The sequence below is a fragment of the Petaurus breviceps genome, unplaced genomic scaffold (assembly GCF_028583685.1).
Source record: "Petaurus breviceps papuanus isolate PSGF00001 unplaced genomic scaffold, PetGlider_PUasm1.0 99, whole genome shotgun sequence".
Lineage (NCBI taxonomy): Eukaryota > Metazoa > Chordata > Mammalia > Diprotodontia > Petauridae > Petaurus > Petaurus breviceps.
In genome coordinates, this window is record NW_027187465.1 from 12,475,960 (window position 1) to 12,503,710 (window position 27,751).

At 42.5% G+C, this 27,751-nt stretch overlaps 1 protein-coding gene across 1 annotated transcript in view; it reads right to left on the reverse strand.

The window, feature by feature from the left end:
* CCDC60 (coiled-coil domain containing 60) overlaps positions 1-27,751 on the reverse strand; it is a 219,047-nt gene that overhangs the window by 29,559 nt on the left and 161,737 nt on the right. Inside the window, exons 6-8 of the mRNA XM_069081446.1 lie at positions 24,129-24,236; positions 12,005-12,095; positions 2,840-3,080 (exon numbers count right to left, since the gene is read on the reverse strand). Coding sequence (XP_068937547.1) covers positions 2,840-3,080; positions 12,005-12,095; positions 24,129-24,236 — 440 coding nt within the window. The remainder of the gene's footprint in view (positions 1-2,839; positions 3,081-12,004; positions 12,096-24,128; positions 24,237-27,751) is intronic.

The window sequence follows — 27,751 nt, forward strand, 5'->3', positions numbered from 1 at the left end:
CTCTCTGTTCTGGTCTTCTCTAAGGGCAGCTAGGTGGCACAGCAGATAGAGTGCTGAGCCTGGAATCAGGAAGACTCATCTTCATGAGTTTAAATCTCGCCTCAGATACTTACTAGCTGGGTGACCCTGGGCAAGTCACTTCACCCTGTTTGCCTCAGTTTCCTCATCTGTAAAACGAGCTGGTGAAGGAGAGGGCAAACCACTCCAGTATCTCAGCTAAGAAAACCCCAAATGGGGTCACGAAGAGTTGGATATGATTAAAAAAATGACTGAACAATAGCTCCCTTGGATTAAAATATAATCTCCATACAGATTATTTTCAGATCTATAGTCAGCCTTGTTATAAGGCTTGTTTTGAAAATTTTGAATTTTTTCTAAGGCTTTGATATATTAGGGAACAATTTGAGATTGCATCTGTGAGAAACAGTAAGAATGCAGAAAAAGGTAATGCTTCATAATAACTCAAAGGTTGCAGTCTTTCTGATGACCACTTCATGGACAGCTTCTTTTAGGTCTTTTTTCAAATGTATACCTTTTTTTTTTGAGGGGGAAAGGTAGGGAAATTGGGGTTAAGTGACTTGCCCAAGGTCATGCAGCTAATGAAGTGTGTTGTCTGAGGCTGAATTTGAACTCAGGTCCTCCTGACTCTAGGATTCTATTCACTGTGCCATCTCACTGCCCCAAGTGTATACCTTCTGATGCAGCAGAAGCTATGGGCAATTCTACCCCATCAAACCCAGTGCCCCTTTCAAAGCTGAGATCAAACAGCATTCCCAGGGCTGAAGATGCTGCCTCTATTTATGTATATCTTAACTATTTGACTTATATAAAAAAGCTACCATTTTTTTGTCTTCCTGCTGTTGTTTTTTTAATGTGTCATTGATGAAGCTAGCTAGATGGCTTGGTGGACAGAGCGTCAGTCCTGGAGTCAGGAAGACTCATCTTTATAAGTTCAAATCCTTTGGTGGGCTGCAGGGTGTGCAGACCTGCCTTAAAGCCATATCATACACGCGAGCTATTGTGATCACTATCATTGTGAATATTCACAACAGCCCCAGGAGGTAGGGAGAGCAGATTTCATGCCCATTTTACAGATGTGATTGACAGAAGTGAGTTGACCAAGGTCAGACGGCCAGTATTTGAACTCAGGTCCTCCTGATTCCAGGTTCAGCACATTAGCCACTACACAAGTTTCCTTACATTGACCCTTGTCTATTTCTCATTAACTCCCACCCATTGTTTCACCCATTCTTCCCTCTGGGATCAATCAGAGCTAGGCTTATCCCTCTCCTATGGGACAGACCTTCAGATCGCTGAAGTCAGCTATGAAGCACACTCTTCCCAGGATATCCTCATTTTTTGGGCTGAAAACCCCAGTTCCTTCGTCTTTTTATGGGATGATTTTTTGGGGGGGAGAATTTGATACCTAATGAATTCATGGTTAAAAGATCAGTTTAGAATGGGATAGGACAGAGAAATAAAGTTTACTTCATCTTAATCAATATTATTAATCCCCTTTGATGAGCAAAGTGAGACAGGAAGTATAGTATAGCAGATAGAGAGATGGTCTGGGAGATAGGAAGACATGAGTTTGAATTTTGCCTTTGAGATACACACACATACATATATATACACACATAGCTATATACACATGTACACACATATACATACATATGTACATATGCACACATGTATGTATGTGATGTGACCCTGGGCAAGCCACAACCTCTCAGTGCCCCAGGCTCTTCTCTAAGACACTAAACTTAATTGGTAGAGGGAGTTACTCCCATGGAGTTCCCTATGCCAATCCAATGAAATCACAGGTCTGTTTTTTTTTTAAAGAAATATTGTACTTCGCTTAATGGACATTGTCTCAGAAGGCCTGACCTTTTCCTTAAGGCCAGGCCCTTGGCAGAAATAACAGTAGTTCTCATTTCTGGGGCATCCCATAGTTGTATAAAGCAAATTCTTAACAGTTATGTGAGGCAGCCAGAATAGGTGTTATTTTCCCCATTTTACAGATGCAGTGTGTGATAGGGTCGGGGCTCCAACTCAGGTGCTAATATCAAGTAACAGAAGAGTAAATGTATTGCCCCAGGGAAGTCTCATTTTTAACAGGGTGGTCATTCTACATGCAGCTATGGTCAAGGAAATGAACTTCTGGACAGAGCAGGTCTTGGCATCCATTTGGCACAACTCTCTCATTTTACGGTAGAGAAAATGTCTTGCCAAGGCCAAATAGGTCATTAGTGTCAGAGGTTGGATCTGAACCTTTATTTTTTTTTCTCTAAATCTTGTGCCATAAAAGCATGCTCTCTTTTAAATATTTGTGTCTATGAATCATGGAAGGAAGGAAACAAATATCTATGTGTGCCAGGCACTGTACTCAGAGCTTTACAAATTAAAACTGGACAATAACCCTAGGAGGTTTGTGTTATTATGATCCAAATTTTACAGTTGGGGAAACTGAGGCAGGCAGTGGAGAAGTGACTTGCCCCAGCTAGATTTGAATTCAAGTCTTCTCGATTCCAGGCCCAGAACTCTATCTACTATTACCATCTACAACTGTTTTGAAGGAGCATCCTTGTGAAGGTGGAGGAAATGTGTCTACATTCTCATATCCCCATTGTGTGACAATGAGTTAATCATAGTCAGGACTTGAATTCATCTCTTGTGACTCAATCAAATTCAATATCCCCTACACTGCCATTCTTGGCATTTCCAGGATAATGAACACATTCTTCCCCCCTCCCCCTCCAACCTTGTAATTGGTTCACAGGGTGGACAGTGAGAGAAAAGAGTAAAAAAAGCATGGGGTGGGGAAAGATATAGCACTCACTGATGGGGATGTTCTCCTCATCCTGCTTGGTGGACGAAGACTCATTGTCTTCCAAGTCTTTGCTGCTAGTGCCCAGGGTTACAGTGCTCTGGGGCTCATCGGAGCCAGTAGGGTTCACCGACAGCATGCTGCTCTGTGGAGATGAGCCCCCGCTTGTACGGGTAAGGCTGATGGTCGATGCTCTCCGGCTTGGCTTCCGGCTGGCTATGATCCGAGGAGCTGGTATTTTATATTTCTTGGACTAGGAGGAAGAAGAAAAAGAAATTCCCATGACAGAGTCAGATTGGGGAAGGAAATAAGGGTTGGAATCAATTGACTGATCAACAAGCAAATGAAATCGTGCCATCCCTCAAAGGGCTTATAGTCTATAAAAGATGATAACACATACACATATATAAAATAAAAGTAATTGGTGGGGGAGAAGAACCAAGAAGAACCAAACCGGAAGAACTGGCAGTTGGAAAGGTTTCACGTGGGAAGGGACTTTTGAAGCCATCTAGCTGAACCCAAATGGGAAGCTCTTTAAAGTCCAGGATTATTTCATTCTGGTCTTAAATTTCTAAGTGCCCAGCTCCGGACCTGGCACATAGTAGGTACTTATACATAGTAGGTATTTATCAGCACTTTATATGTATATCAATAACCATTGAGAAAAAGAACCAATCTAGCAAACATAAAAAATAAGGGGTAAAATCTGGTTCTCACCTCCAGGTTTTATCAGGGATCACCAAACAGCTAAAGCTGTTGATGTCAGAGGACCAAAGATTTAACTAAATGAAGAATTTGAGAGTAGGAATGGACCTCAATGACCACCTGGTCCATCCCTCTTATGAAAAGTATCATAACCATAGCATCTCAATAAGGGATCATTTAGTTACACTCTGAAGACCTCCAAGGAAGGAGAGCCCATCACCTCTCAAGGCTGCCCATCTCACTCTTGGTGCTAAATGTTAGGAAGTTTTCCCTGATATAAAGTCAAAACTGGCCTCTTGGGAACCTCTGCTCCCCAATGTGCTTCTGATTCTGACCTCTGGGTCCAAAGAGAACAAGGCTATTTGTTCCTTCACATGGTAGCACTCCAAATGCTAGAGGTCTCATATCACAACTATAGAGAGAACTGAATCAAATTTGTAAAGAATAGGAATCATTTCCCAATTGATAAATGGACCCAGAATATGAATAGGCAGTTTTTTGGGAAAATACTAACAAATTTGGAGCTAGAAATAATAATAAACATTTATTTATTTATTTTAAAGAAAAATTAATTTTATTATTTTTTGGTTACATTTTGAGTTCTGAGTTGTCTCTCATCTTCCCTTCCAACCCCACATTAGAGAAGGTCAATCTTTTATCTTGCTCTTTTGCTAAAATTGTTAATGGTTTTAACTAATTTTTAATTGAATTTTGCTTGATTTTCCAAGGATAACATTATATTGTCTGCCAAAAGGATAGTCTTATTACCTCATTGACCATTCTGATTCCCTGAATTTATTTTTCTTTTCTTATTGCTATTGGTAGCATTTCTAGTATGATTTTTTTTTTGCTATTTTTTGCTATTTCCACCAATAGTGATGATAATAGAGATTCCTCTTTTACGCCTGGTCTTACTGGGAAAGTTTTTTAGCTTATCCCCATTACAGATAATGCTTGTTAATGGTTTTAGGTAGATAATTCTGATCATTTTAACTATGCTTTCAAGTGTTTTTATGTTTCATTTTTTCAAAAGCTTTTTCTGCATCTATTGATAAAATAATATTATTTTGATTGCTTTTGTTATAGTAATAGCTTTAACTATGTTGAACCAGTCCTGCATTCCTGGTATAAATTCCATTTGGTCGCATTGTATAATCTTTGTGATATATTGCTGTATTCTCCTAGCTAGCTAGTATTTTGTTTAGGACTTTTGCATGAATACTCATAAATGAAATTGGTCTATAATTTTCTTATTCTGATGTTGCTCTTCCTGGTTTAGGTATCAGCATCATATTTGTTTCAGGAGTTTGATAGGACTCCTTCTTTGCCTGTCATTCCAAGTAATTTATTTTATATCAAAATTAATTGATCTTTAAATGTTTGGTAGAATCACTTATAAATTCATCTAGTCCTGATATGTTTTTCCTTAGAAAGCCCATTTATGGCCAGTTTAATTTCCTTTTTCTAAAATAGATTTATTTAACTATTTTTTTCCTCTTCTGTTAATCTGGGCAATTTATATTTTTATAAGTATTCTTCCACTTCTCTTAAATTATTACATTTATTGGCCTACAATTGGGCAAAATAACTTTTAATAATAGTTTTAATTTTATCTTCATTAATAGTGTATTCACCTTTTTTCATTTTTCATGCTAATGCTTTGGTTTTCTCTCTTTTCAAATTCATACTAACCGATTTTTTCTTATCAATTTTATTTTTTATGAAAGCCAATGCTTAGTTTTATTTATTAATTCAATGGTTTTCTTATGTTCAGTTTTATTAGTCTCGCCTTTAATTTTCTAGATTTTCCAATCTGATGTTTAATTGAGGATTTTAAATTTTTCTAGTTTTTTTAAATTGCATACTCAATTCATTGATCTCCTCTTTATTTTATTCATTCATTCATTCATTTATTTATTAAAGCAATTGGGGTTAAGTAACTTGCTCAAGGTTACATGGCCAGTTATTTCTGGGTGTGGTGCTAAGTATCTGAGCCCGGATTCAATCCCAGGTTATCCAGACTCTGGGGCCACTGCTCTTACTTGCTGTGCCACCTGGCCACCCCTAAGCAATTGGGATTAAGTAACTTGCTCAAGGCTACATGGCCAGGTGTTTCTGGGTGGGTGCTAAGTGTCTGAGCTTGGATTCGATCCCAGGTTATCCCAACTCTGGGGCCGGTTTTTTTTAGCTTTTACTCACTGTGCTACCTGGCCGCCCCCTTTCTCTATTTTATTGATGTATTTAGTAATACAAATTTTCCTCTGATTACCACTTTTGTTTCATCCCATAACTTTTGGTATGTTGTCTCATTATTATCATTCTCTTTAATACAATTATTTATCATTTCTATGATTTGTTCTTTGACACACTCATTCTTTTAAGATTAGGTTATTTAGTTTCCAACTAATTTTTTTTTTTGGAGGGGGAAGGCAGAGCAATTGGGATTAAGTGATTTGCCCAAGGTCACATGGCTAGTTTTGTGTTGTGTCTGAGGCTGTATTTGAACTCAGGTCTTTCTGACTCCAGAGCAGGTGCTCTATTCATGTGCCACCTAGCTACCCCCCCAACTAATTTTTAATCTATGTTTCCATGGTCCTTTTTAAAATGTAATTTTTATTGCATCATGCTCTGAAAAAGATACATTTAAAATTTCTGGTTTTTTTATGCATTTGACGTTTTTATATTCTAATATATGGTCAGTTTTAACAAAGTTGCCATATACTGCTAAGAAAAAGGTATATTCCTTTCTATTCCCATTCAGTTCTCTCCAGATGTGTATCATATCTAGCTAATCTAAGATTCTATTCATCTCCTTGACTTCTTCCTTATTTATTTTTTAGTTGGATTTATCTAGTTCTGAGAGGAAAGTTGAAGTCCCTCACTATTATAGTTTTGCTATTTCTACCTATAATGCATATATCTTTTCCTTTATAAATATGAATGCTCTTGCATTTTGGTGCATGCATTTAGTATTGATATTATTTCATTATCTATGGTATCTTTTAATATAATGCAGTTTTCCTCCTTATCTCTCTTAATTCAGGTGATTTTAGTTTTAACTTTTGTTTGAGGTCATAATTGCTGCCCCTACATTTTTTTTAACATGAGCTGAAGCAAAAATAAATTCTTCTCCAGCCTTTTATTTTTGCTACATGTGCCTCTCATTTAAAAACGTGTTTCTTGTAAACAACATATTGTCAGGTTCTGTTTTTTGATCCATTCTGTTAACCATTTTTGTTTTATGGGCAAGTTCATTCCATTCACACTTAAAGTTATAATTTCTAGTATATATCCCTCAATCCTATTTTTCCCCCAAATGTTTATCTCTCTCTAACTCTGTTTCTTTCTCTGTCTTTCTCTTTATCTCTGTCTTTCTCTCCCCCATCCCTTCTCAGAAGTCTAATTTACTTCTGACCACTACCCTCCCTGGTCTATATATTCTTTTCTCTGGAAGTTAAGAATACTTTTATGCCAACTATATGTACATGCTATTCCTTCTTTAAACCACTTCTGATGAGAATACATTTCCTGTGCTGACTGCCCTCCAGCCAATCTTCTCTTTCACTCTAAAAGTTCTTCCATTCATATCTTTTTTTAAATAAGATAATTGCTCCATTTTACCTCTCCCTACCCAATTTTATTTTCTCAGGATCGTTTCATCATAATCAAGTTAACCCCAACTTCTCTATTTATGTATACTCTTTTAAACTACCCTAGTAATGATCACATTCTTAAGAGTTACAAATATCATTATCCCATATTACTAGAAAACACTTTAAGCTTATTAAATCCCTTATGATTAGTTTTTCATGTTTACTTTCTTATGTTACTCCCTACTTTTGCATTTGTAAACCAAATTTTCTTCTCAGTTCTGGTCTTTTCTTCAAGAATGCCTGAAAGTCTTCATTAAATTCATTAAAATTCATTAAACATAATTTTTTCCCCTTGCAGTGTTATGCTCAGTTTTGCTGGGTAGGTTATTTTTGGTTGGAAACCTAAGTCCTTTGCTCTTTGGAATATCATTTTTATGCCCTTCAGTCTTTTAATGTAGAAGCTGCAAAATCTTGTGTTATCCTGAGCTCTACAATATTTAAATTATTTCTTTCTAGTTGCTTGTAATATTTTCTCTCTGACACAGGACCTTTGAAACTTAGCTATAATGTTCCTTTGAGTTTTCATCTTGGAATCTCTTTCAGGTGGTAAGTCGATTTTTTCCATGTCTATTTTACCCTCTAATTTTAAAACTTCAGAGCAATTTTCCTTAACATTTTCTTGAAGTATAGTGTCTTGACTTTTGCTTTGACCATGACTTTTAGGTCATAACTTTAAGGACATAACTTTCAGGTCATGACTTTCAGGTAGTCCAACAATTCTTCTCTCTCCCTGATCTGTTTTCCAGGTCAGTTTTTTTTTTCCAATGAGATATTTCAAGTTCTCTCCTATTTTTTCTTTCTTTTAAGTTTAATTATTTCTTAATATCTTATGAAGTCATTAGCTTCTTCTTGCCCAATTCTAATTTCTAAGGAGTTATTTTCTCCTTAAAGTTTTTGAATCACTTTTTCCAATTGGTTGACTTTCTTTTCATATTTTTTTTTTATTTTCTTGTATTACTTATTTCTTTTCCCAATTTTCTCTCTACCTCTCTTATGGCTTGTGACCATTTTACAGTTTTCTTTGAAGCTTTACAAGTAACTGTTTTGACTTCATTATCTTCTAAGTTTGAACCCTGATCTCTATCACCATAGTAACTATCTACGGTTAGGTTTTTTCCTTTTTTGTTTACTCATTTTCTTAAACAGCTCATTTTTAGTTAAACTTTATGTTAGAGTTAGACTCTGCTCCCAGGATGTGGAGGATAATGTCTCAGGCTTCACATTTTTCATGCTGTTGTTTTCAGGGCTCAATCTGGAGGCCCTTGACTTTTTTACTTTTTTCAGTGTTCTATGATCCAAGGCCAGGTGTGGTCACTGCTCTTCTGGCTCATGTCTTGGTCTGTGAGTTATCTCAGGTATTTCTCTTCTTCCCTGAGTGGGCAACCAGGGTCGGCAGTTCCACTGCCACAGCACAGCAAATTCTCTTCCTGCCTCCCTCCCCACTAAAAGTACCACTGATCAGAGGCCATAAGTCAGCTTGCCCCTCTGCCCTAGAACTGAAACCAGGGACTTTGCTCTCCTACAAGCCATCACAGAGCCCCCTACCCCTCTGTGACTGGACTCATTGGCATGTTCTCGCTCCTTCTTGCTGGCAGACACAGCCCAGGACTGAATGTCTGGGCCCCACCTTCAGTGCCAGCGAAGGGCCCCCTGCTATCTTCCCCTGATCAGCCACTGCATCCCCACACTGGCATGGGACAAAAGTTCCTGAAGCCTCAGCTGCCCTGACACAGTTTCCTCCAGGGCTTACTGCTTGGTGACATAGAGGCCAGACCACCACCTGGAGATCAGATCTTTCCAAACATCCTCCCAAATTATCTTAGGCTGGACAACTGCTTTACCCTGACTTAATTATTTCTGTTGCTCTAAAATAAAACTCTAAAATTTGACACATTAACTTTTTTTTGGGGGAGGGAGGGATCTGGGAGAGGTAATTTCTTGCATTATTCCACAATTTTCCCACAATTCCCTCAATAATTAACATGTATATAGCAACCTAGGCTATGTGCCAAGCCCTGTGTTAAGCACTTTACAATGTTTGATCCGTGCAACAGCCCCGGGAGCCAGAAACTATTATTATCCCCATTCTACAGATGAGAAACTTGAGGTTAAGTGACTAGTCCAGGGTCACACAGCTATTAAGTGTCTGAGGCTGGTTTTTAATGCAGGTCTTTCTGACTCCAGGTCCTGTGCTCTGTGCACTATACTCTCAGCTACCCTTAGAAGGGACTGCCTTGACCTACTTAAAACCTGTTTGACCTTGAGTCAAAAGTCAAAAACTTACCCTCCCTAGTCTCTAAGTTCCAGATCTGTAAAATGAGAGGTTGTACTGGTCAGTCTCTCAGGTTCCTTCCAGCTGTAAATCTCAGGGGTCCTCAGCTTCTTCCAAAGGAAAGCTTGGATGCCACCTGCTATGGGAGGTTCTATAGGACTTTATTATCACACTCCCTTTCACCCGAAATTATTTTGTATTTACTTACTGGGGAATGTGTTTTACTCTCCCTACTCAGGAGAATATGGGGTCTGGAACTTAGTAGACACTTTAATAAATGTTTGATGATGAGAATCTTACTCATTTTCTAGATGGAGAAATGGTAGCCCAGAGAGGGCAGGTGATTTGACCAAGGTCATGCAGGTAGTGAGTGGTCATTGAGATATAGTTTCAGCTTCCATCTTGTGATTTTATAAATCTAGGACTCTTCACACTGGAACCCTTTGATTCTGTTCCCTCCTTCTATAGTCCTAAGACTTTTAAAAGCCAGGAGTGTAGTGAGAAAAGAGAGGACCCTGAATGTTAGGGTACAAACCCCGGTTCCTCTGTGTCAATTTGTCTCTGCTTTGGGACTTCCTTGTCTTCCTTTTGAGAAGGGACTATTGGTAAAATTGCTAACTCCCAGGGAGAGAGAGCATCGGGTGATAAATGCCCTAACTGCCTCTGCCTTCCCTACACTGCAGGAAATTAATTTCTGATTCTGGTGGGGAAAAAAATAATGATTGTATCCACTTGGCCTTGAAAAGCTAGGTCATCAAATCAGCCTGTGGAAAGTGTCCTGGGCCTGAGAATCTGGAGACCTGAGCTTGGCTTTTGCCTTTCTCTATTAACTAGCTGGGTGACCTTAGGGAGGTCACTTAACCTCTTCCCTCCCTGTGAAACTAAGGGTCAATCTTTTCCAGATCTAGGATTCTTAATGGCCAACAGGCTTTTGAGGAGACTGGTCCTCGTTCGAACCCAGGATTTCTAATGGCATTTCCAAAGTAACTATTTCCAGTTAGGGTGGTTAATGAATGCTTGTTCAGCCACCCCTCGACAGAAATGCCAACGTTCCTGCTTCCTTTCGTGGCAGGGAAAAACAAAATGGAGCAGAAGGGCGGGCCAGCCCTTCCTTTGGCCATACTTTGGGGGGAATTGAGAGTTGGCTCTCAAGAACTGCTGAAGTCACTGGATTTGAGCCGACTCTTTCTGGGATGAATGCCTCATCCTGCTTCTTTCTATTTAACTCTTGGGTGGTGTTAAGCAGCTGTTGTGTTCTACTGCAGAGGTGGCTGGAGACCTGAGTGCCTAGTCTAGGTTTTTACAACTATGTCAAGAGGTTTTGGAGATGATGAGGATTATAAGAATGCCAAAGGGCCTGGATTCATCGGATGTTGGATAGGAGAGAGGCCTTAGAATACTGGGTATCAGCAGGAGGCTGAGGCTGGCCAATCTCTGGGGCTCAGGAGCTCTGAGCTGCAGTGGGCCATGCCAATGGGATGCCTGAATTAAATCTGGCATTAAAATGGTGAGGCCCCCAGGCTGCCTAGGGAGAGGAGGGCCAGCCCAGACTGGAAACAGAGGTCAAGGTTCCCATGATGATAAGCACTGGTGTCAGCCCTCGAAGGGCTCCTGTACTTCTGATCTAGTCAATGTAGGGAGGCTGCCTTTAAAAATAACTATTATGGCATTAATAACAATGAGAGCAAGTCAGATCTGTGAGAAGCCTTAGAACAGGGAATGAAAGAGCTGGGAGGGGACTTACAACAGGGAATGTCATAACTGGGAGGGGCCTTAGAACAGGGGATGTCAGAGCTGGGAGGGAACCTTAGAACAGGGGATGCCAAAGCTGGGAGGCGACTTAGAACAGGAGATGTCAGAGCTGAGAGAAGCCTTGGAAAATAAAATTTTAGAGCTGGGAGTGATCTTGGAATCAAAGGATGTTAGCACTGAAAGGAATTTTAGGAGAGAATAATAATAATAGCTTATATTGACATAGCACTTAAAAGTTTATGAAACTGTTCTTTGCAAAGCCGTGAGAGGGAGGCGTGGCCATCTGGTCCAGGGTGGGAGGGGCTTTAGATGTCATTGAATCCATGGGTTCTTAACCTGACTTTGTGCCAACAGCCTCTTTGGTCTGGTGAGGCCTGGGAGGCCTTCTCACAATAATGGTTTTAATGCATAAAACACATCGACTTACAAAGGAAGCTGGCTCTATTAAAATGCATTTATCAGAAATATTTCTCAAAACAAGTTCACGGATCCCAGGTTAAGAACTCCTCAAAGTTCAACTCTCTTATTCTGCAGAGGACTAAACCCTTTAAGACACATGGGTAAAGAGGGACTGAGTCAGGATTTGAACCTGGGTCCTCTTAACTCTAAATTCATTTTACTCTCATTTTCATTTTACATTTATTTACATTTAAATTTATTTTACACTCATCAAAGATTTGGAGGAATGGAGAAACCCGTGGGATGGTTCCAGCTGGCTGTGAGGGTGGTGGGACAGCAGAGGGGGCGGGGCAAGGAGGGGTTCAAGCCTTAATGTAGAAGTTAGGGTGGGTTTACCTTTGGCGGCGTGACGAAGTGCTCCCATCTGTGTAATATCACCTTCTCCTTATTGATTTTTTTTAATGTACTTTTGCTTCCTCCAGGGTCCCTAAAGTGAAAAACAACTTAATGAGTTTTCGTTTCTAGAGCCCTGCTTTTATTACACCAAGTTCTTTTCCAAAATGCAATAAATAGCAAATAAAGGGCTGCTGATCTCTGGGCCAACATGGATCCTGACTCATGAGGACGGGGTTTGGGTTGAGTATGGGAAGTCGGAGTCATGCAAGGGCATCTTTTCAGTGACAGCAGGTCTCAGGAGGGGGCTTGGTTTGCGGTGCCCTTCTGTGGACTCATTTTTTGGCTAAGGTAGAGGAAGAGACTTGACCCATGACTAGAACAGACCACAGCTGGCACCATGTATGGGAGAGTAACTGTGTACAGAAGAAACACCACTGGATCCTGTCAAAAGGCTGGGGTTTGGAGTCCCAGCTTTGCTAAGTATTTACTACCTAGGTGAATGACCAAGTCATCGATAGGGGGCTGGTTCTGGCAGTCTGAAAAACTTGTGTTCAGATACCACCTCCAGCACCATGTGACCCTGGGCAGGTCACCTAACCTCTCCTGGTCTCTGTTCCTCATTTGTGAAGGATGGGTTTGGACCCTTCTAGCTCTACATTTATGATCTCATCTGTAACACAGATGACTACATCATCCCTATCTATGGTCCCTTCTGGACTACATCTTTGGATCCCATGGGACCTTCATTGCTATGGAAACAAAGAGATACCCAAGGAGATATGACCCCAGAGTTCAAAGTAGGTGATTATTTTTGAACTTGGGCTGTATCATTTTGGAGATTCTGGGAGAAAGGAGAACATACTGGGTGCCTAATAGATGCTTATTGACTTGACTCCCTGGAGCTCAGTTTTCTCTTTGGGTAAAATGGGGAATAGCACTTGTTTTATAGGACTGTGAAGAGACGTGAATGAGAGAATGTTTGCAAATCACTTAGCAAAGTGTCTGGCATATAGTAGGTGCTTAATAAATGCTTGTTCTCTCTTCTCCTCTCCTTGAGAGGATCAAATGAGATAATTTGTATAAAAGCTCCTTGCCAACTTTAAAGCAGAAATGCCGGCTTATTATAATATACTATTATATGTTATATGCTACTAGTTATTATTAGTAGTATTGCTGCTGCTGCTGCTGCTACTACTACTACTACTGTGTTTCCCCGATAATAAGACACTGTCTTATTAAATTTTTTTGAAAGAAAAACACCAGAGGGCTTATTTTCAGGGGAGGGCTTATGTTGTCCTGCCTCAGCTCTCCTCCGCGGCACTGCTCTCAATGGCACCAGCAAACAAATCACTGGGGAAGAATAGGATGACGCGCTCACTGCTGCAGCTCTGATTGGATGCAGCTCTGAGTGCGGCGTGCGTTTCACCGGGGAGGGGGGACGGTGCATACAGAGGGTACTGTAATGTAGCGTGTAGCGCAGGGGATCACCTTCACTACAGTAGCAATCTCAATAGGGCATATTTTCAGGGGAGGGCTTATTTTAGAGGAATCTTACACAGTAAGGGGAGGGCTTATTTTCGGGATAGGTCTTATTATCGGGGAAACACGGTACTACTACTATGACTACTTCTATGTAAATAAAATAACACTAAAGGGCAGTTGGACTTTACTCATAGCAAGAAACAGGCCTGATTCCACAGAGCTGGCAATGAAATCCACTCCCCTCTCCTTCGGAGTAAGGGAATGAACAAAGCACCTACTCTGTGCCCCCCACTGTGTTAAACACTTTATAAACATCTCATCTGATCCCAGGTGGTTGGTTGATTTTGTTTTAATGTGATCTTATTTTTTTTTTAACACCAGAGTGGAGTCTAGGGTAGGGTCAGGGTCTAGAAAGGCATCAGTGAAACCTTAAGAAGGAATTGAATTCACCTGCTGAGGAAGAAAGACACAGCCTGTTATCAACCATTAACCCCTTGGCCCGGATTCCTTGATTCTTGATTCAAGATTCTTAGAATTCCTTGATTCTAGTCAAGATTCCTTGATTAGAAATGCTCTGAAGGATACCACAGGGAGGTCCATTGGAATGGAGGTTTGGTAGATCTGGAAGGTGTACATTTGGGGGATGGGCGCTTTCCTGAGGGGACTGTTTGGAATTCCTGGCCAGCATGAGGGCTGTGGCCAACAATGTGGAAAATCAGGAGAACCTTTCAGAGAAGGGAGATGGAGGTCATGAGGACAGCCTTGTCCTACAGAAACTGGAAGGAGCTGTCCAAGGGCTGGAGGAGACATAACCCCAAACCCTTTGGTATCAAGTACACAGTCCAGTCAGTCTGTTCTTTATCTGCAGGGACAGACCTGCTCCCAGTGGATGGGAGCAGTGGCACTTGGGACCTTAGAGGGCATCTAGTTCAACTTCCTGGGGCAGTTACATGACTCTGTGGATAGAATGCTGGGCCTGGAGTCAGGAAGACTCATCTTCCTGAGTTCAAATCTGGCCTCAGACACTTACTAGCTGTGTGATCCTAGACAAGTCACATAACCCTGTTTACCTCAGTTTCCTCATCTGTAAAATGAACTGGAGAAGGAAACGGCAAACCACGCCAGTATCTTTGCCAAGAAATCCCCAAATAGAGTCACAGAGAGTCAGACAGGACTGAAACCAATGAATAACAATGGCGACCTCTTTCTACTGTGAAATGACTTATGAACACAGTAAAATGGTAGAAATGGTACCTGAGTTGGGAGGGGCCTTAGAACAGGGAATGTCAAAGGTGGGAGGGGCCTTAGAACAGGGATGTCTGAGGTGGGAGGGGCCTTAGGACAGGAGATGTCAGAGCTAGGAGGGACCTTAGAACAGAGAATGTCAGAGGTGGGAGGGGCTGGCCTTAGAACAGGGGATGTCAGAGGCGGGAGGGGCCTTAGGACAGGGGATGTCAGATACAGGAGGGGCATAACAGATGATCCATCCAACACCTTCATTTTATTGAAGAGAAAGTGGGCTCAGGAGAGGTAAATAACTTGCTAAGGCCAGTGAGTCAGTTAATTTCTGAGGGAATGCTTTTTTATTTTTTGATTATACAACAAAAAGCTTTTTGAATAATTAATGGTGTAATTAACTTAATTTTTGTTATGCCTCACTGTTCCCCTGAGTAAATAAATTAAGGAAATATTTAAAATACTGTGGAAAGTCCCATCACCAATATTTGGGTTATGCAAACAGTATTTAAGGAGTCCACTTTTTTATGTCTGGTTCTGACAGGAGATCCTTAGATATCCCTGCCCTCAGGCTGATCCTCCCAGCACTACAGGGCTTCCAGAATACTCTCCTGCAAATGCAGCCCCTGCTGCATCTGCCCCAAGACCCCTTGAAGTTCAAAAGCTCTGTTTCCCCTTTAGAAATTAAATCTGGTCCCACACAAGTTTTCCAACCTTAAATATTCCAAACTTATGGGGAAAGTTTGCTCTGGCAGTGGCCTGGGCATCTATGGCTCCAGGGATGGACCATTTCCTGCTGGCCAGCAGGCCCAGGCCAAGCCCTGGCAAAGCCATGAAGGGGAAGAGGAGGTAGGAGACACAGAACCTTGCCTCTCCATCCTCCCATTTCTTGAAATGAAGGATTAAAAAGAAATTCCTTTTCCCAGAAAAAGCCTTATAAAAAGCATTTACTAAGCACCTACCATGTTCTAGTCAGAGGTGGGGAACCTGCAACCTCAAAGATCACTGAAGGGCCTTCAGTCAAAGGGCCACATTTGAAGATCTAGAGGGGGAGGCCCTGTAATCCAGACATTTCCTTCAAAATAGCCCTACAAGGTCAGTGGTGAAGGGGTTATTATCCCATTTTAGAGGGGGAGGAAACTGAGGCTCAGTCAGGTCAAGTGACTTGTCAGGAGGCTCAAATGTCTGTAAGAGCTTTCCCTAACCTTAAAACACGAGGGAAAGGTTAGTTTTTATCTGAGGAAGCCTCCTAGTTTTAGAAATGAGGATACTGGGGCCTTGGGAGGTTATATGATTTGTCCAAGGGCACTCTGCTGGGCTGGCCGGTCAGCTGCAGAGCAGGGATTCCAAAGGAGAGACCTTAGAACATGGGATATCAGGGCTGGGAGGTGCCTTAGAACATGGGATGTCAAGAACTGGAAGGGACCTTGGAACAGGGGATGTCAGAGCTGGGAGGGACCTTAGAACTAGGAATGCCATAGGGGCAAGGGACCTTGGAATACATCATGTCAAAGCCAGCTTCAGAGAGGTTCTACTGTGAAGGCCAGTGGAAGTGACAAGAGGGGTATTCCTCAGTGGAGGAAGGACCCATCCCACTGAAAGTCTGGCTGCGCCAAGATCATCTGAAGTTACGTGATTCAGTCCTATTTCATTCTTCAAAACAGATCTACCAGTAAGACCTTAATAAATGATTTTGTTAACTGTCACTGACTCTCAATGTAAGTTGAGATACCAACCCACCACTTGATAAGCACCTGCTCTTATGAATCTACCTGGTCAGTGTTGGGGACAGAATTTGGAATTCCCAAGGTCAGTAGCACAGTAATGCATGAGCTCTCTGCCAGTCAAGCCCAGGAGGGAAAATGATTAGATTTACATCTACCATTTTGCCTGATGGAAATGAAGTCACTGGGATCTGACATTGCCTAGGAATTCATCATTGCCCTGCCCAACCATGAATGCTGTGGCTTTTAGCCCTGCATTTATTTCTCATGAATGATTTAATAACACATATGCCTGTTTGACCACGAAAAATCATGTCCACAGAGCACCTGGGGGAGCAGAGAAATGGTCCTTGCCCAGTGAATTTGACCTGTGTCAGTTTTGCCTCTGGGAACACTCACAGAATGGGATCATAGGATCCTAGAAATGGTTTTTGGTGTTGTCCAGGCCAACCTTTCTCATTTTACAGATGAGGAAACTGAGGCCCAGAGAATGAAATCATTTGCTGAAGTCAAGTTACACAGCTAGTAAAGAGAAGGGGCAAGAACTAAACCAAGGTCACCTGACTATTACTGCCTGACCTTTTTCACTGTTCCAAGCTTTTAGTTATTGGGGTTTAAAAATACTTTACTGATACATTTTAAAAGATCACTCTCACTTCCCACCATCCACCCCCTGCCTCACAGAACTGTCCTTTGCCATAAAGAAAAACTACTAAGAAAATGAATTAACATATACTTACGGTGACTGACAGTGTATGTGGCATTACCCACCTATAATCTACCACCTCTCTCTACTAGAGGGAGGGAAATATATTCCATTACTGTTCATCTGGAGTCAACACCCGAGGGATAAACACTTGTTGTTTAGTTGATCTGACTCTTTCTGACCCCATTTGGGGTTTTCTTGGCAAAGATACTGGAGTGGTTTGCCATTTCTTTTTCTAGTTCATTTTACAGATGAGGAAACTGAGGCAAACAGGGTTAAGTGACTTGCCCAGGGTCACACAGCTAGTTTCTGAAGTCACATTTGAACTCAGGTCTTCCTGACTCCATCCCCAGGTGCTCTATCCACTGAACCACCTAATTGTCCATCAAAAATGGCGATGATGATGATGATGGTGATGATGAAGACAGCTAATTGCCAAGGTAGCTGAGGATCAAATGAGCGGTATTTGTAAAGCTTTTTGCAAACCTTCACCATCTCTCTAAACACTAGTCATTACTCTTTTCAATTTACATTGTTGCAGTCACCGTGAATAGCCTTCTTTTAACGCTGCCTGCTTGTCTCCGCACCTGTGCACACAGGCTTCCCTGGACCCTTCCTATCCATCCTTTCTAGCTGATCTTCCTTCCCATTCATGCACCACCATTTGTTTAGCTGGGCCCTGATCGATGGCCATTGACTTTCTTTGATGCCTCAAAAAGTGCCGCTATGAATATTTCGTCCCTGGAACCTCTCTTTATGCCTAGCAGGGAGGTTTCTGGATCAAAGGGAAAGGAGGGTGATTTTTAAAGGTCGTTTCTATTTCTTCTAACAACAGTGACCTTCTCCCCAACGTCTCTTTTTGGCCTGGAGTGATCACGGGTGCCTTTTGCTTCATTAATCTAGACTGGTTTGCAAACACTGAATGGATTTGCTGGGGAAATACTAAACTCTCTGCTTCCTGGATTATGGCTCTGTTGCCATGGTGAGGGGCAATTATATTGCTAAGTGTCCTTGAAAAATGTTCCTTGTCTTTTAAATTCCTCCTTCTCTCCCTTCTGGTGGCGGCTGTGATCTTGGCTTTTCCAAGGCTATGCCTGTGGAGCACAAGGTTGTTTTTGGTTTGTTTTGTTTTCCCAAGGTCTTACCACAAGTTGGAAAGGCCTTGAGTGCAGGCCTACTGTGAGTGGGATGAGGGTTAGATTTGGGGAGTCAGAGGATTGATGTTCAAATCCTGGTTTTGCTGCATGATATCTATGTCTAAGTATCTAATATCTTCGACCAGTCAGATAGCTTTGGGTCTCAGTTTCCTGTAGTTAATGAGAAATGATCTCTATAGGCAAATGAGATAATATTTGCAAAGCACTTAGCTCAGCGTCTGGTACATATTTGCTATTCAATTGTTTTCAGCCATATCTGACTCTTATGACTTCATTTGCAATTTTCTTGACAAAGATATTGGAGTGGCTTGCCATTTCTATCGCTTGTTCATTTTACAGATGAGGAAACGGAGGCAAACAAGGCTAAGTCACCCAGGGTCACCCAGCTAGAAAGTGTGGGGGGCCAGATTTGAAGCCCTAATGATGAATCTTCTTGTCTCCGGGCCCAGCACTCTGTGCACTATGGCATCACCCAGCTGCCCCCCAGGAACATAAGGTGGTGCTTAATAAATGCTTCTTCTCTTTCACATCCCCTTCTCTTCTAAACTCATGATCCCCTTGACTCAGAATCAGTTTAGCTAAATGAAAGAAGGCCCATCACTGAAAGACTGACTGAAGAGGGGCATTGTGCTTCAGTGGAAAGAGCCCTGATGACAGACCTGAGTTCAAATCTGGGGCTTTCTACTCTGTGAACCTGAGTCATTTAATTTTCTTGAGTCTCAGTTTCCTTACCTGTTAAATGAGGGGACCTTTAAGAGCTCTTCAAACTCTCATTCTAGCTCTATGGTCCCATAAATGTTTTGGCCACAGTAACCCTGAGAGTCATGGAAAAATAAAGTCTTCAAAGGTTGACGATGAAGATTGTCCAAAAGACCATAGAGAGGCTCCACCAAGCAGAGTGGGTTAGAAAATGGTGGGAGTTTGACCAGCCATTAATTCTGTCCTTAGTGGAATGGGCTTCTTCCAGAGAGATGGCGGGGACCACTTAGTGGAGATCTTCAAGCAGAGGTGGACAATCACTTCTCTGGTATGGAATAACACGGATGTCTTTTGGATATAGGTTGGACTAGATGGCTGAGGAGGGTCTTTCCATCCTGGAAATTTGGTTATTCTGTTGGTACCCTTATGAAGTCAAGAGAATACCTCAAGCACCCTGGGTTGAAACTTCTGTGGTGAACGTTTGAGAGGGCATCACTGTGAGTCAGACAGGCTGGCAAGGCTTGGATGGACATGAAAACCCATCATTGGAAAGGATGCAATTCTAGAGCCATGGGAGTAGCTCATTCTTGAAGGTAGAGACTATCTTTTGACTTTCTTTGTATGCCCAGCACTGAGCACAGAGCCTGGCATATATAAGCACTCAGTCCATGTTGGCTTTCTGATAGATTCCTAAGTTTTGGAGGCATTAAAGATCCCTTTCAGAGGAAGTTGTGTCAAAATGGTGAAATCATGAGTCCAACTACTATAAAGGTATCTTGTGTTTGTACCTAGATATGTGCATGTTTTCTCTTTCACTAGAGTGTAAGTTTTTTGAGGGTAGGAACTGTGTTTGTATTTCTTTGTAACCCCAGGGCTTAACACAGTGCTTGGTATATTATTGGTTGGTTGGCTGTTGTCCTTGGTTCTGAAAGAGTACCAAAATGGCATCACTATGTTAAAGTCAAGTTACAGTGTGTCTGACTGTGACTGATCAGACCAATATGAGCTCAGAATGCTCTTCCACAGGTTGGGCACAAATAATCCATGTGAATATCTGGGGGTGGATTCTCTAAATTTTTGCAGCTCATGTTTCCTTTGAGCTGCTTCAATTCTGCTTTGATCATAGAGCATAGCACCTTCTCCTATGCGGGCATGCCAGGCTAGGCAGTCCTGTGCCAGTGTTTCCCATGTCACAGTCAATTCCAAAGTTCTTCAGAGAGACCTTGAGTGTCCTTGTATCTTCTTCTGACCCCCATGTGAACACTTGCCCTGTGTGAGTTCTCCATAAGATAGTCTTCTTGGCCAGCATGCAGTCCATCCAAGTTGTTCATGGTAAGTGCTTAATAAATGCTTGTTAACCGATTAATTTTGAAACTGAAAAGTATGAGTCTCCAGATAACCACACACTCTAGAAACAGGGCAATGCCCTGAAAATTGGACTTAGACATTGGGAAAAAGGCACTGAATGTGTGCTCAGCAGCCATGTTACTGTAGTCTTTGTGCTACAGAGCCCCCATGGGGCAACCTGGGTAAGGACGAAAATGAATAAACAAGCAATTGCTAATAACTCTGTTGTTGAGTTGTTTCAGTCTCAATTCTCTGTGAACCCATTTGGGATTTCCTTGGCAAAGACACTGGAGTGCTTTGCCATTTCCTTCTCCTGCTCATTTTACAAACAAGGAAACTGAGGTCAACAGGGTGCAGTGACTTGCCCAGGGTCACACAGCTAGGAAGTGTCTGAGGTTAGATTTGAACTCAGGAAGATGAGTCTTCTTGATTCCAAGGCCAGACCTCTATCCGCTGCACCACCCAGCTTCCCTGTGCTAATTACTGACTCTGCACCAAGGAAACACGGAAGCATGCCTGATCCCTGCCCTCAGGGAGCTTACATTCTGTTGGTGGAGACCACACACATTGAGAGAGGTTGTTGTGTCTGTCCTTTGTCTCTGGAGAGAGGTGCTGGTTAAAGAAGAATGTCCTAGAAAGTTATAAGGATGCCTGTTCCATTTTACCCAACTGTCTCTGATTTAGGACAATTCAGACGAATCATAGGCTTGAGATCACCCCTAACCCTGTGATCCTGAATTTCCTCTACCCTCCTTGCTGGGTAAGAGGGCATTAAACACTATATTGCTTTTTTTAAGCACCATTTTTATATCCAAATATATTCTACCTCAACCCAATAAGACATTTCTTGTAACAAAGATTTAAAAAAGAGGGAATAAAAAAGTAGTTTAACAAAGCTAATCAAACATCAGATTCTGACTCTATGTAATATTTCACACTTTTTTTTAAAAGTAATCGGGGTTAAGTAACTTGCTCAAGGCACGGCCAGTTATTATTTTTTTTTTGTGTGTGTGTGGGTGCTGAGTATCTGAGGCCAGAACCGAACCCAGGTCTCCTGACTCTGGGGCCGGCACTCTTACTCACTGCACCACCTGGCTGCCCCTATTTCACACCTTTTAAGAGGGTGTCTTTGAGCCTCAATATATGCATCAAACATCACTACTACCAACAAAAATGCTGTTATCATTAATAATAAGACCTAGCCTTTATACAGGGTGTCCCAAAACTCTAGGCCAACCTTGTCAGAGAGGCCAGAGCATCATGGGAGCCTAAGTCTTAATGGCTTAAGACTTCACTGAGTTTTGGCACACCTTGGGTTGGGTTCTAAGTTTGCAAAGTGTTTTCCACGGGTTTTCTCATTTGATCCTCACATCAACCAAGGGAAAGATGCTAATTGTTGTCCTTATTTTATAGTTGAGGAAGTTGAGGTCTCAGGAGTGAGACTTGCCCAGGATCACTCAGCTAGTTAGTTCCATCTCTGGTCCTCCTGGCTCCAAGTGCACCTCCAATTTAAAGATCAAAAAGGGGGGATCCTCAACTCCTGGTGGGATCAAGGGAAAGTGTACCTTTTGTTTCTGGGCTTCTAATCTGTAAAGGTCTGGATGGGACCAAGCCTTTGATGGAAGTCTCTGCTCATACGTTATGGCAGACCATCAATATTCTTGGGTGTGTGCCTACAGCTGTTAATGAGTTTCTATCATGGGCCATGCAACATTTCTCAAACAGGCTACTACTATGGGAAGGCAAAGGATATTTTTCTTCTTTCTCCAAGCCCCTGTCCTCCCCATCCCCAACTCCTTTCTCCCTCTGATGAGGGATTCCATCATAGCTTTCAGGAGACTGAGTTATTATAGCTTGATGGGTACCCACTGTACCCAGAGGATATAGGGTCCTTTAAAGTGGTCTATAGTATTGCCAACAGGCAATTAACATTTATTAATTGACCACTAAGTGGAAGGTACCATGCAAAGTGTTGGCGATTTAAATGTTCAGTAAAAACAAAGACAGTCCCTGACCTCAAGGAGCTTACAATTTAATAGGGGAAGAAAATTCGAGTTATTATTATATAAGTTTAAAAAACCCTATAAGTTATTGAAAATGTATGAATTGAAATTGAGTTTGAGAAGCAATTCAATTTGATTCAATTCAATTTAAATATCAATAAGACAATTAGAAAGATATGGAATTATCAGTCCTACAGAATTCACTAAGAATCATCTCTTCTCTCTTCCTTTTCTTACAACAAAAAGGGGGGAGTGGGTATGATGTTTTTTCATTCATTTAATCAATAAATAAATATTCATTAAGCACAATTTTGTGCCAGGCACTGTGCTAAGTGGTGGGAATACAATAGAGGCAAAAGAGAGTCCCTGTCTTTAAGGAGCTTACAATTTAATGGGGAACACAGCAAGCAAGTAAATATAAACATAGCAAGCTCTATACAGGATAAATGGGAAATAATAATAGAGGAAAGGCACTGGAATTAAAGGGGGGGCTGGGGAAAGCTTCCTTTATGGGACTTGAAGGAAGCCATGAGGTGGAGGTTGGGGGAGAGAACATTTCAAGCACCAGAAACAGCCAGAGAAAATGCTCAGAGCCAAGGAACCAAGATTCCATATCTTTCTAATTTTCTTAGCAATATTTTAATTGAATTGAATCAAATTGAAATGCTTCTCAAACTTGACTTCAATTCATATGCTTTCAATAATTTCTAGGTTTTTCTTACAATACATATAATAACCAAATTATTTGAACATATAGGAGGCCAGTATCATTCAGCCATTATTATTTTTGGACTCAATGTGTGATTTCATTAGCATGGGGAACGCTTAGTGAGGAAATACCTTGTACAACTGCAACTTTTAAGTCTTTGAGGCTCCCTTCAAGGGTTAGTGACTTGCCCAGGGTCACCTAGACATCATGTGAAGGAGGTGGGACTCAAACTCAGGTCTCTTCTGACTCCAAAGGTAGCTTGCCAAGCCTTCTGTCAGAGCGTCCCTTTCTTGATCCACAGTAAGAAGGCTGGACATAAACTCTGCAAGGCCCTGCCAGGATGCAATGGCTCTGAGATGGACTGAATGACATCTCTACCTTCCAGGGGCCAGCCTAGCTTAGTGCAGAGGCAGATGAGCTTTCTGGTCAAGACTACTTCTAGAGGACCATGGATTAAGCTGTGGAGAGTGTCAGTGGGCCATGGGGGGAGGGGTTTGCAGCAGCTCTCCAACATCATTGATTCTGAAAGTTTTGAAGAATTATCATCATTTTAATATTATAAACAACAGCTTCTAGGTGGCTCAAGGGAGAGAGTTTTGGAACTGGAATCAGGGAGATCTGAGTTTAAATCATTATCTATGAGACCCTAGCCAAGTTTCTTCACCTTTCCCTGCCATTCTATCTACTGTGCCATCTAGCTGAATTGTTAGTTCCATAGAACTTACTAAGAATTATTTCTTCCCTTTCATCTCTTGGAAAAAAAAAACCAAGTAATCATGATAGGATAACATCGTAACATATAAAAACAAAAAAGAAGAGGAATAGGGAAGTGGGCAATAAGAAAAAGAAGGAGGGGGAGGAGGAAGAGGAGGAGGAGGAGGAGGAGGAGGAGGAGGAAGGGAGAATAGGAAGAGGAGAGGATGAGAAAGCAGAGAAAAGGAAGAAGAGAGAGAAGGAAGGGAACAAGTATAAGGAGGAAGAGGACGAGGAAGAGAAATATAGAAGACAGAGGATGAGGATGAGGGAAAACAAAGCCTATAGAAGAGGGGGAAATGGCCTACTTTTCATTCCAGCAGGTTATCACCGGCTTCATGCCATGGTGGTTGTGGTCGATGGTCAGGGCTTCCAGCAGCCAGTGGAGGGCACAGAGTTGACGGAACAGGGGCTCTCTACCAAGACAAAAAGGATAATCTGGTCACAATGAATCGAGAATGGACCGAGGATTAGGGGCTTTAGAGAAAGAGGGAAGGCACTTTAGAGACTTTCTAGTCCAATGCCCTCATTTTCCAGGGGAAGAAACTGAGGCCCAGTAAGAAGGGTTTTGCCCAAGGACACAGGTCTCATAATCAGGATCATAGGTTTATGGGGAAGTGAAGGGACCTTTATGATCATGAAGCTCAAACCCCTTGTTTTACAGATGAGGAACTGAGGCTCTGAGAATGTAAAATGACTTGCCCAAGGTCACTCAGGGCACAAAAGAGCAGAGCTGGGCTCCCCCAGGCCCTCAGCCTCCAAATCCAGTCCTCGTTCTCACTGTGCCATCACCACCCCAGATGCTGACAAGCTCTTGCTCATGTAACCCATAGTGCCCCTGAAATACTGAGCCTGATCACCACGGGGACGGTTGATGCCTCCTTGGGAAGGTGCATTCAGGGATTCACCAATGGCTGGCAGGCACCCCTCCGGCCCAGCTGCTGCTTCCAGGCTCCTGTGCCACCTCCTATGGGAAGCCCTCCCTGATGCCCCTCATTTGTGGAGTCCTCTCCCTCCTCAGGTCATCTTCAAAGCAATTCAGAACATTTGTGAAGCTCTTGCTATGCGCCAGCCACTGTACTAGGCACTGAGGAAAGCAGTCCCTGCCCTCAGGGAGTTTCTAGTCTGTTGGGGGAAAACAGTAGATAAAGTATCCTAGACATAGAACTAGGAGGGGACCGACCATCTCACTTGAGGAAACTGAGGCACAGGAAGTGATGTCATGGGGGCGCCAAGCCCAATGACCCTTCCACTAAAGCTTACTGCCTTGTCCCCATGGGGCCATAGATAGAGAGCTGGAAGGGACCTCAGAGGCCATCTGGTCCAATCCCTTCATTTTATAGCTAAGAAAGCTGAGACCCAAAGAGAGGAAGGCACTTACCCCGGGACTGTCTGAAGCAGCATTTGAACCTGGGACCTTTGACTCCAAATTCAGTGTTCTGTCCCATGCTGCCTCAGTAACATACACAGATGAATAAATTAGAAACATGTGCAAAGGCAATTCTTGAGAGGCAGGTGGTGCAGGATTATGTGCTGTACTTGGAGTCAGGAAGACCTGAGTCCCAATCCTCTCTCATCCTGGGCAACTGCTCCAGGTTTCACTCACATCATCTGCAAAATGAAGGGGGTGGACCCTGTGGGAGGGCCTGGAGGTTCAAGATCTCTGCCAGGGGCCAGCAGGGGAAGAGCCCAGGTTCAAGGCCTTGGGCAAGATGCCTCCTCTCTCTGAAAGGGTTTCTTCATCAAGGAGAGAGTTACATGGGAGAGGGGAGTGGGTGCCAATTATCTCCTTGATATAAGGAGACATTTCTCAGCAACCAGAGTTGTCCAAAAACAGAGGGGATTACTACTACTGCTGCTACTGCTACTGCTGCTGCTACTACTGCTGCTGCTGCTTCTGCTGAAAGTAATAATAATGGAATGAAAAGCATGTACTAAGTATTTCCTACGTAAATAATCCACTTAGTGATTTAATCTTAGTTGACCTGCAAAACAACCCTGTGAGGGAGGTGCTGTTATGACCTCCATTTTACAGATGATGAAACTGAGGGGGACAGACATTCCTCAGGATCACATAGCTCCTAAACGTCTGACGTGGAATCTGAATGACTTGCCCAGGGTCACACAGAAAGTAAGAACTGGAGACAAGACTGGACCCAGAGTCGGCTCTCTGTTCCTATGTCTCAGGAGAGCGAGTTCACCCCTTGCTGGGAATGCCTGTAAGCCAAGCTGATGGGCTGTCAGGGATGTAGCCAGGGGATTCTTGTTCAGGTTATGGGTTAGACTGTGTGGCCTCTGAGTCCTGTGCCAACTCTGAGTTTCCATGACATTTGCCTGGTGAGAATCAGGGACTAGGGGGTACTGGGAACAAGAGGAAGTATGAAATAATGGGAAGGATACTGGATTGGGAGTAAGAGAACCTAGATTCAAATCCTGTCTGTGATGCTTAATTTTTGTGTGACCCTGGGTAAGTCACTTCCTCTTCTGCCTCAGACACTCGTGTTTTGTGTGATTCCCAAGCAAGTCACACTAACTTCTTTGAAATTCACTTTCCTCATCTTTAAAATAGGGGCAATAATGGTACCTACCTCCAAGGTCACTTTAAGGACCAAATAGACTTCCCTGAGCCTCAGTTTCCTCATCAGTCAAAAGGAGGGTTTTGATGAAATTCCCTCTGATGTCCCCTCCAGCCTGAGGGCTATGATCCTGTATATACCAGGCATCCATGAGCCAGAGGCTGCCAGGGCAGGAGCTCCATGGAGAGACACAGGACAGGGTTAACCATCTGGATACTCCTTACTGGAAACAACTTAGCATTTTCCCAACTAACCCCAGTCCTCCCCCATCCCCTGGGGATAACTCCGGGAAAAGTCTGCCCATTATGACGACTCGGAAATTGTTCTCTGAAAGCAGCCTCTCCCAGGGAGATCAATATTCCCAGGTTTGTGGGCTTTCCACACCCACACAGAGGAATCTGCTCTCCCCATTGCCAGGAAAGTGGGTGGGGAAGGGAATCAGCAAGTCCTGGTACCAGGGTCAGTGCAGATGTCCTCCAACTCAACTGAGTGGGAAGACACACATACACTAGTTCAGCTATTTCAGTCATTTCTGATCCTTCATGACCCCATTTGGAGTTTCCTTGGCCAAGATGGTGGAGGGGTTTGCCATTTCCTTCTCCAGTTCCTTTTTACAGATGAGGAAACTAAGACAAACAGGGTTAAATAATTTGCTCACAGCTAATACGTGTCTGAGGTTGGATTTGAACTCAGGTCTTCCTGACTCTTGTCCCAGACACTCTATCCACTTTGCCACCTACCTGCCTCATGTATACACAGGGAATGACTGCAAGTTAATATTAGGAGCTGGAGGTTTTAGTGAGCTTGGGGGCATTCACCTTCAGGGACACTGTCTAAAGCATGAAGACTGTGATTTTCAACCTTTCGCCCACCTTTATGGACAAAGTGACTCTTGAAAGAATTCGTCAGGTGGAAAGAAGACTCACTTTGGCGTCACAGGTCCTGAGTTCAAATCCCCCCTGGCATACTTATTAATATGTTTGACTTAGGGGCAAGTCACTTAAACTCCCTGGTCCTCTTCTGTAAAAAGAGCTGATTGGGCGAGGGGACCTCTAGACTTCCTTTTACCTCTGAACCTCTGATCTATGACCCTAAGTCATCTTATTTATGACCTTAATTTCATCTCTCTGGGCCTCAGTTTCCTCAATTTTAAAATGAAGGGCTTGGTCTTAATGGCATCTGACATCCCTTCAAATACTAGACTTAGGATCATTAAGAACTGCCCCTCTTGTCCTCAGTTTGCCCAACTGTAAAATGAGAGGGTTGGGCACCATGGCCCCGGTGGTCTCTCCCAACCCTACTGGGAGCCTATGAATAACTGGCTCTATACAAGAACACTAGAATGAGTGAAAGCA